At 34.1% G+C, this 10,823-nt stretch overlaps 1 protein-coding gene across 1 annotated transcript; it reads right to left on the bottom strand.

Moving 5' to 3' along the window:
* Positions 1 to 996: 996 nt before the first annotated feature.
* LOC131026975 (L-ascorbate oxidase) lies at positions 997 to 4,061 on the bottom strand. The gene is made up of 5 exons (XM_057956968.1): positions 3,665 to 4,061; positions 3,457 to 3,549; positions 3,165 to 3,371; positions 2,437 to 2,607; positions 997 to 2,247 (listed from the first exon to the last, which is right to left on the bottom strand). The coding sequence occupies exons 1-5, from the start codon at positions 3,944 to 3,946 to the stop codon at positions 1,285 to 1,287; spliced, it is 1,716 nt and encodes a 571-aa protein (XP_057812951.1). The 5' UTR covers positions 3,947 to 4,061; the 3' UTR covers positions 997 to 1,284.
* Between the last annotated feature and the right edge of the window lie 6,762 nt (positions 4,062 to 10,823).

The following is a 10,823-nucleotide window of genomic DNA, read 5'->3' on the forward strand; positions in this document are numbered from 1 at the left end:
CAAGAAGTGATAGTTCCTATCGCTAGAATTATATTGATTTGTAATAGGTTTGTTTTCGTAGTTGCATTCATAATCACTCATCTCATGACCTTCACCCCTTTGTGGCACATAGCTCCAACACCTTTTACAAGTTTACATCTTGGAGTGACACATAGACCAAGCCGAATCTAATTGTAAATTCTTCTTATTCTTTGCTCCAATGTTGGCATATCACCAATGCTATAATACAAAGTCCTTGGCCTCAAGATGTTGATTCATAGATAAAGAAAACAAACTATTTGAATCTATATTAGAAGTCATAAAAATCAAAGTCTCAATCAAAGTCTTTGGAGGAAGAGAAGCTATCATCATGACATGCACAACTTTCCCAAGATCAAGCATCACAATTATTTGTAAAGGATTACATGGAGTATTATTATAATCTTCTAGAGGAACAAGACATTTTAAGGTGGGATATTTTGTGAATTGTTCAATGGAAGATTAATTGGATCTCCATACATCTCCCAAATTTTAACCTAAAGAGCACAAGAGAACTCAATGTTAATTGTTATAGTATAGTAATCAACAAATCATAGCCAATAAAATCAAGGACATGATCAATATTTTCTTACCATATAACATGTGATACAAAGTATTTGTTTTGTGGAAAAGTTCATAGATCTAGGGAAAGAAATTTAACCCATTTGAAATGCTTCAAAAGTCCATCTCTCCAAGATTTATAATTCTCTTTCCAAAAAATAAATAAATTATTTTGTAACTATTTGAAAATTATTCTAGAATTATTTGATTTACTTAATAATAAATAATATAAAATAAATAAATTATTTTTAAATAATATAATATAAATAATTTTTAATTAAAATAAAATACATCTGACCTTTATTCCATTGATTGTTTGAAAGAATCCACTCCAAGAATAAGGACTTCGCTAATAAAATAACTCATATTGAATATTTTAGATACATGTTTATTCAAAATGTTGTAATCTACTATATAAAAGCTGAAATGTCAATGCTGACATATTTTTATTTAAAAAATAAATAAATAAAAAATTGTTATTGTATTACAATATCCCGAAGGGCGTCACTCATTTTATTTCATGTTTCCTTCCCACACTCGGATAGGGTGGATTTGAAATATTATTCTTTTTAAATCGGGGAAAAAAAATCGATTGAAACATTAGAAGAGTTTCTAGGACAGTGCCAGGGTGCTTGCATGGATGACGGCATGCTAAAATTAATGAAAGAATCATCTTCAGAAAGTCGCTCCTCGTGCAGAGAAAGCTCAGTTATGCATGTGAATTTTATTCTTGGTAAGCCCACATCCCATCGCTGCGCTGGGCAACTTTCCTACTTTCTCTATCCCTTCTGCAAACATCACTCCCATTCCCATGAAAAAGTGGGCCTCCAAATGGCAGTGGAAAGCCCATACTCCTGGATTATCAGCCTTAAACCGAATGGCCGTCCATCCATACGGAAACAAAGCCACCGTATTGCGCAGCGGAGGATTGACTGTGTTGTACTTTTGAGGGTCCTTTGCCGGGTCGAACACGCCCTCTCCATATCCAAGAATCCAGAAATCGTGCCCATGCAGATGCCATGGATGGGTCTCTGAATTATTGACATTCAGAGTATTTGCATTCTGAAGAATCACATCAACAATAGAGTTCAATTTGAAGACGTATACGCCGTTCCCTTCGACAGCGTTGGGATTTGGGGGAGGAATTGTGATGTTGTAGTCACGGGGACTGTAGACATCCGGAGGTGGAGTGGTGTCGTAGGCACCCTTGATTTTGTATTTCATGGCGGCCAAGTATGGAGTTGGAGGCGGCACTAGGGAAATGTTATTGATCGCCCACTTTGTAAATCCATGGATCTTGTTCTGCGTGTTGAGAAGGATCAGCTGCCTGTCGGATTGAAGTGGGGGAAGCTCTTCGTGTCCTTTGAGAGCCACGAATTTCTTAGCCAGAGCTTTGCTGTATTTCGTGTCGTTCCACAGTGGGCTTGTGGGAGAAGGTGCGGTGGGGAGTTTCGTTGATGGATTGGGAAGATAATTCAGGATGGCCAGTCCAGTGGTCGTATTGGGCTTCCTGCCTCTCACATTCACACCCGCCCAATAGTTTTGAGAAGGGTCCTGGTTTGCAGTGATCAGAACGGAATATGCTTCGCCGGAGTACACGTCCAGGTTGTCTACTTCAAAGGGCTCCACGTAATGCCCGTCTGCCTCCACGACCGTCATCTTGTGTCCCTGTATAAAACCAAGTGTGAGAAACATAGGAAAGGCTTTAATGGCCCCATTTACGTGGGGATTTGGTTTTCCGCGTAAACAATAGATCCGTTGACTACAACAGTGGCTTATCATTGGGGAAACACTGTTTAGTTCCTGAAGTGGGGTGATTTTAGGGAGTAAATAAATATTTTGGGTTAAGCTGCTGACCTGGATGACAAAGTTGAGGGCTGAAAGAGACGCCACACTTGCAATACGGAGGCGGTATGTGTTCCCAGGTCGCACGGCCAGGACGTAAGGCGAGCACTGCGTGTTTGTAGCATTGCAGGTCTTGGTTGTTGCTGAACAGTTGTATTGTCCTCGGCCCTCTATCAACAGCGACTGGTAAAAAGAGCAGCATAAAGTGTGATTAAAAATGTCAAAAATATATCTAAAATAGTATTTCAACGATTACATCAATGTAAAAATATGATCGAAAACGTCCATACAAAAAATCAATTATTCATCGAAAAAATATTCTGTTTTTAACAAGAAAATGTGATACAAAAATATTCAACTATTCATCAGAAAATGTGCTCAAACACATGGATACAAAAATATTCTAACAATTCTTGCAAAAATGTGATCTAAAACATCAATGCAAAAATATTCAATGATTTATCAGAAAATAAGATCCATCGATACAAATTAAAAATCAATCATTCATTTAAAAAAAAAAAAATTCAATTATTCATAAAAAAAAAAATATTCTTAAACATCCATATAAAAAATATTCAATGAATCATCAGAAAAAGTGATTCAAAATACAGTTAACACATCAGAAAAGATGATCCAAAACATCGAAACAAAAATATTCTATTCATCAGAAAATATGATCCAAAACATCACTACAAAAACATACACCATTAATTTTACATGAATTATAAAAAAACTCTTACCTGAGGTTCCCCAACCCAGACAAAGGGATTAGATGAGAGGCCCACGGCCTGTTCATAAGTACTCCTGTGCCACCAGTCGTTTAAGACAATGCTTAGCTCGTCATGGTAGGTGAATGGTTCTTTGCCCGCTGCATCCACTATCAGAGATCCATAAAACCCTGCTGAGCGCTGTAGGCCATAATGACCGTGATAGAAGTATGTCCCTGGCTGCATTTACATATTCATGATCAATGAAACAACACATTTCAATTTTAGCTCTAAATTGCCCACATTGAAAGAGATTCAAACTTACTCTGTCAACAACGAACTTATATACATAAGTTTCGCCAGAGTAGATTGCGCACTGTGACATGGAAGCCGTCCCGTCGTCCCAGGGACTGCCGATCTGCAATGCAAAACACAAAAAGAAAATAACTATTTCTGCACTACTCGTTTTCTGCCCTGCAAATGTGATTAACCTTAAACTGGGTGCAAAATGAGAAGAAAAACGGATTATTTACCTGGCGAATGCCATGCCAATGAATAACAACGTTTTCAGTGGGCATCAAGTTTTCTAACTGGACAACAACTGTGTCCCCTTCTCTTGCTCTGATTGTCGGCCCCGGGTATTCTCCATTTATAGAGATGATGTTCGTCTGCACGCAATCAGGAGCCCATGTCTGGTAATTTACTTTCCATTTGTGAAAATGCACCTTCGCTTCAGCACCAAAAGATAGGAATGCCAATAAAAACAACACACAGAAAACACTTGGCTCATAAACTATAGAAGCTCTTTCACCCATTGCAACCAGTCTAGATCAGTACTAAGACCAAAATCTGAAACCAGATAGATCAATCTACACACTTTCCTTCTCCACATAAACCCATTTTGTAGCCGTTTGAACGGTGGGAACCTTCCAGGTTACAACGGGAAGCATTAAAGAAAATTGAATCCATTTTTTATATTTTCTTCCAAAGACCGGACTCATTCTAAGATAATCATTTAAATTTGAATACAGGTTTTCAAGATATTAGCTGTAACAATGAATATAGAAACTAATACTGGACTGCAACTCAGAGCTGTCAATTCACATTAGGTCTTATCCAGATAATTAAAAAGAGAATTGAATATTGTAGCCCATGATGTTTCCATGTTCCATACTTTCTCCATTTCAAAGTGACTATATATTTAAGAAGGAGAATTAAGTATCTTTCTGCTCTACTTTCCACACTGCCCATAAAATGTCTACATGGGAAACTGTAGATAAGTATTGAATGTTAAAATACTATATTCAAATCAAAAGTTTGAACGTTGACAGTTTCAGTGGTGTTGATAGCCTTCAAACTTGATAATTTTTTCCTCTGTTTTGAAAGTTTCTTGGTCGAAATGTATAAAATAAATAAATAAGAAACTCATTCCTGGGTGCTAAAGCTGATTGCTTCCCAGAAATCCAGTCCAGCTGACCCTACAGAGAACAAATAAAATAGTTTATTATACCATTATTGATCAAGTCCTACCGACCCTATAGAATACATAGAAAAATAGTTCATTACACCTACATCCATTAGAAAAAAACGCATTGCACATGTTCGAAATGGGATTCATTAGCTGTAGGTGCATTTGCAAGGTCAACAGTGTTGGTTTTTTAATGAGAAGACCAAGCTCTCTGAATTATTATAGATGAAAGGTATTGAACATGTTCAAAATGAGATTTCTTATAATACCAACAAATAATATCATCTGTACGCGTGATAGTCTCTCATTTTTTAATAGGAAGATAAGCACTCTATTGTTATAAGAATTTGTCGTGATGAGAAATATGAATACCAATTTTTTTAAAGAATTGATAGTTTACTTTATCAAAGTTGATCTTAAATTAATCTTTTTAAAATAGTGTAGATTTTTGCATTTAGAGAGATTTAATCTTTGGTGGGTTATTTGTGACTCATTCAATTTTATCACTTAATTAAAGGCCACTTTAGAACATTTTACATTAAACAAAATATTTTTTCACCTTTACAACATCATGCATATTATTAAGGGATATAAAATTTAATATATTTAAATAAAGAATAGCAACAAATAGTATCAAATTATATATCATGTAGTGTCATTCAATCAATGAGTATTAGTGCTTACCATTCAATCACTAAAATGTTGAGGGTTGAATGTGGGTTAATGATGAGGAGAGCAATTGTCATAGAAACTGAGTAAGGTTGCAGACCTATTCTTTGTGGTCTTTTAGCCCATTATTTTGTCTGCACCTTGGTTGGAAAAGACTAGTGTGAGCACGTGGAGGGTGGGGAACATCTCCCCCTCGATTTTTCTATTTTTTTAGATTTTTTTGTTGGGGCCATGGTTGTGTGGCAATTGTTGGGGGTTTGGATGACCCCCCTCCTCTATTCTAAAAAGATGTCATAAGAGTTGATGAACCCTCTTCTTTTGGGCAAAATAATGAAAATCACTTGTTAATATGTGTCGCTGATGAAGTTAGATCAAAGCAAATATTGAAAATTAACCAAAATCTAAGGGGTGCTTAGAGGAAAGTGTGGATCAACCATTTTTTGTCATAAATCCAAAATATATTGTTGATGATATGCACTATATATTTGAACATTCTCTAATTTTCAAATTTATGGGCAATATGATTTCCCTACACTTCTTAAGCACTTGGTCCTAAAGGGCTTGGCAATGTAAAGGAGATGTGAAAAATATCCTAGTTACAAATTGTCATTTCTTTGTTGTCTTCAAAAGAATGGTAGATTCTAATATGATCCATGGTTCATATTTCCCTAATCAAGTGGGTCTATCAATTAAACCTTATCATTTGGGTTTTTATTTGGTGGAGGAGCTCCTTTTTAAAACTTCAGTCTATGGTTGCTTCCTTTGGCTTTCCATAGAGTTTGAAAATTAAAATATCTTATAATGTATGAAAGCTATTCTTGGGAAACCCTGGACCTTCTCACCACATGATAGAAATAAAGGTAACACATTTCTATTGAAATTGATTTCAATAACCCATTGTCTAATTGTTTCAAAATTATATTGGGTAACATGCAATAGATCAAAAAATAGACTATGAAGCTCTTCCTTTTAAATGTCATTATTGTCATAATTTTGAGAATTTATATTGAAAATATCCTAAGAAGATTCTATTATCAAATATAGAATGAACCCTTGAGAGAGTTTATGCAAACTCTTTCTTCATTTATTACCATGGAAATACTCCAAGGCCTATGGGTTACTCGTATATTGGAGTGAATCTCTAGATAGGGCTAATTTCTTTGATGTGTCACCTATACTAATATATCCTACTATTGTTTCATAGGGGAAAGGTAAAAATGTCATAGAAAGAAGTCTAAATCCTAATGGGATGTGAAGCATTAGATGTTTTAAGGCTTGCACTTATTTTAAATGTACACATAATATGTTCAATAAGTTGAACTACAACATACACAACTTAGAATTTGGTATGTTATTGCATACATGTTTCATAACAAGGTTTAATATCTAGAAAAATAATTAGAAAGAGTTTTAAATGTCTCTAAAAGGTTTGAATGACAACTTATCACAGCTAAATCCTTGCACTATTGGGAAAACACAAGTTATGACTTGCAATACACATGTATTTTTGTATAAAGGTAATAAAAAATAATTAGAAATATAGGATAAAACAATATTATCACAAGATCACATCAATCATTTATGAAATTTCACACAATATACAACTCTCAAAAAAGGTAAAATAACTTATTTTATTGATTTAAATGTACAAAAAAATATAAGTACAAGTTTTCTACCAAGTATTCTCTCAAAAAAATTGAGATCTAAAAGCTTGATAGCTCCTACTAATTTTACAATAAATTTCTCTTGATATAAAATGTTTTCCTTGCCTCTACTAGGCATACATTTTGCTTATCTTACCAATAGGGAGAATACAACATACATGTCTTGCCATAATTGAAGGTGTTTACTTTGATACATAGTTTCTCAACCTCCTTGGGTTCTAAGTAGGTCGAATTCCTTGTTTGATTGCTAGAAATGCTCTAGTTGTGTGTTGGATAAAGTTGAATCCTTGACTTTTCAACTCCATATCCTTTGAATCCTCCAAAAAAGGCTCCATTATGCTTGCGCTTGGTCAAGCTATTGCAACATGTATCCTTGGGCTATTAAATGCTCCTAAAATGCTTTGTATTACCTTGATACTGCCACTTATCATGTGTATAGGACACAAATTGTGAAGTTGGATTGAAATAGGTCTTCTTGAGGGTGTACGATAAGTCTAATTCCTTCAGTGCATCTCAAAGGTCCTATATGACATTAAACCAATCACCTTATTTTTTTCCTTCCATGGTAGATATTTACCTAGGCCTGGCCTGACTATCCTTTGTAGGCCTATAGGCTAGTTATTTGGGAATTAGGTTCATGTTGTCTTGATGACAAGTGTCATTGTCTTGTATTTCATTTGTTTATTTCTCCATTTAAGAACTATCATTAGGTGAACCATTCACTTTATTTGATTATCAGAGTGATCCTATTAAACTTAAAACTTCTCTTTTCTTAATTCTCACTATTCTGTTATAAGTGTCACTTGGTAGTGATTATGATTGTCCTATCCTGAAAAAAATTGACATTGTTGTCCTTTTGCTACTATTGTACTTGGCTAATATTGCCTAATCTTGCATTATCTTTAATGATAGTGTCCATATATAGGTTATCTCTTAGAGGATTGTCCTTAAAATGTCATGACTATGACTATAATAAGATCACCTTTGATTAATGTTGTTTCTTTCCTCACTATCACCTCTGTTGGATATTGTTGGTCATTGTTGATTCTAGGATATGTTGTTGTCATTGATTTCAACACATTCATGTGTATTGCTCCAGTGATTGCAGATTGGGAAGATCTTATGATTCAGTTTGTTGTTTTGTTTTGCGGATCACTGTTTTGCAGAGCTCAATGTTTTCTCTGGTATATTTCGGTGTGATCATGTCTATGCTGAGATTTTGGGATATAGTTTGAGATGGTCTTGTGTATCTTTATTTCAGATAGATCGTGATTTGGTGCTCCATGAGTTATCTTTCTTCGTGATAGTTGTTGATTGGTTGTGTTTTTGAGCTTTTTGATGTTTATCGATGAAGATTTGATAAGTGGTGTTGGTGCAACTATTCCTGATGAATCTAACATGCTTGCTAGTGTTTCCTAGTTGTTTCCTATTTTTTTCTATGATCTTCATTGATCGTTGTGCGATTTTTTGGTGGTTTCTATGAACTGGTGATGATTTTCATGTTATGCGTTTTCCTGGTGGTGTAGCGTGTTCCGGTTGATCTTGGCATGATTTTCGATGGATTTATCCAATTGGGAATTTGATTTAGGTCCATGTTATGCTATTTAAATCATCATATTGGTTCGTTGGTTGATCTTTGTATCGTGTGTTGTAATTTTGTAATTGAGGGTTGAGGGTTTATCCAACCTTGTTATCAAGGTTGATGATTTATATATATAGATGATATTGTCATGTAATTTATGTGTTGATTTTATGTCTACATTATTAGAGAGATATTTATGTGTGAATAAGTGATTTATCCTTCGGCGTTGAGATTGAGGAGAGATGGGTGTTATAGGGCAGACATCTGTGCTTAATTGGAATTGTAATTAGTTATTTGAAGATGCTATTCCCTCAGTTCATTTATTCTAGATTGTAGTTTGAATCTTATTGTAAGTCAGTGAGACTTCCCTGAGGGTTGTAGCCTTCTGGACCATCATCTTTTGAGCAATGAGCTCTAGGAAGTGTGCCTGAATCCATGTGCATTCCCCATTGTAATATTTTCACATACTACCACAGAGTATCATCTTACTATGGGTAGCTTCCCACCATGGTTTTTCCCTTAACCTAGTTTTCGACATCATAATATTGGTGTTGTATGTTGTACTTTCAATTTGCTTATCCTTGTTATAACTACAGTTTATCAGATTTGTGTTTTGTGATTAAGTTTTATATTCCGGTGAAGACTGATTTACCTCCCCCCCCCTCTCTCAGTCTTCCTCCTTGGCTGTTTCTAACAACCTCATGATATTCTTCTCATCCATTTAATTTCTAGTGAATCTGCTTTCTGCTATATCACACTTATGTTATTATAGTACAATCCATTATCCTCACTTAGTTTTGTATTACTTATATTATAGTTTATGCACTCATTTTTAATATATATTGGGATCTCAAGTGAGTCTCATTGTTATTATTCTTCAAAAATATTTTGAATGACCCACACATTGCTTATTATTCCACTGCTTAACTCAAATCCCCTTATACAACTCTCAATTGTGTGTATATATCCTATATTACTAGTAACATTTGGCATATAAAAATGATTGTTTCCAATAGACATTTTTATAGTTGCTTTAAGAATATTGACCAATTCTCTTACCTCTAAATTTATTTCCATTGACTTTGTTATAGATCCTTTTTCATCCTTATCATGGTGAAATAATTTTGAATTAGTACTCTATGTGCCTTATATCTTTTATTTATATAAGTCAATCTCTTTGAAATCATGACAAGAAACCTCATAAACAAATTCAAATGCAATTTTATTAAAGTCATCAACATATTGTATTTCAAGTTTTAATGATTTATCCTCACCCTCTTCTCCAAGACTTGGGTTCTTACATTATTCTACAAAATCCAACTTCTTATTGAAGAAACAAACATCTTCATTGGAGGAGTCTATATGCTTTAATTTTTCTACCCATAATTATCAAATTTAGGTTTCTATTTTGCTAACATTTCCTAAGATGTTGAATTTTTAAGACAACCTTCTATGCCTGATGAATTTGTGAATCAATGAAATTGTTCAACTCCATTTTCTTGCCTACCCTATATTAGAAATTTTTGTAGTTAAAATTCATCATCTAGAAGTTGTCAAATAGGTTGTGTAGACGCATAAAAAAATTCATTAAAATGTGTCCTCTTATCAAACCTCAATTTTATAATTATCATCAAGGTGGATCTATTATAATATTATTTTCTCATTTTCCATTATATTATTCATTATATTAATATTTATATCCATATTCCATTATTTTCATTATCCATTATTCACTATATTAAATGTATTCATCCTTCATTATTTTATTAATATGTCCATATCATTAATTTGTTAAATCTATTAAATGAATACATATTTCATTATTTATCCATCCCATGCATTTAAAATAAAGAACATTCGTTCTTTACCACTTACCATTTTCCAATACCACTCCTCTTCTCTCCTTACCATCAATTTTTCCTACACCACTAATCTCCTATTATCCCATATTCATCCCTCAACATGGATTCACCCGAAGGATATCTATAAAAAACCCATCTCCTTCTCTCATTTGAGGCTATCTAGCAATCTAATGTTTAATCCATCTTTTGCATTTGCATTCTTGTTATCTCGCTTTCTCTTTCAATCAATCTTGCGTTCATCATCTTGAATCTCCAATAATCATAGCTTATTGTGCATGCTTCTGAGAGCCATTTTAGTTACACAAGACCTTGATTTAAGGAGTGCAATGGAGTAGGATTTCATAGCATGCATGTGTGTTTCACTTTTAAATATTTGTTTTGTATGTGTGTTCTTTGCAGGTACTTCACTGTCGGGTGATTGATCTATCTGAATCTTCTCTCATAATA

The sequence above is a fragment of the Cryptomeria japonica genome, chromosome 10, assembly GCF_030272615.1.
Source record: "Cryptomeria japonica chromosome 10, Sugi_1.0, whole genome shotgun sequence".
Lineage (NCBI taxonomy): Eukaryota > Viridiplantae > Streptophyta > Pinopsida > Cupressales > Cupressaceae > Cryptomeria > Cryptomeria japonica.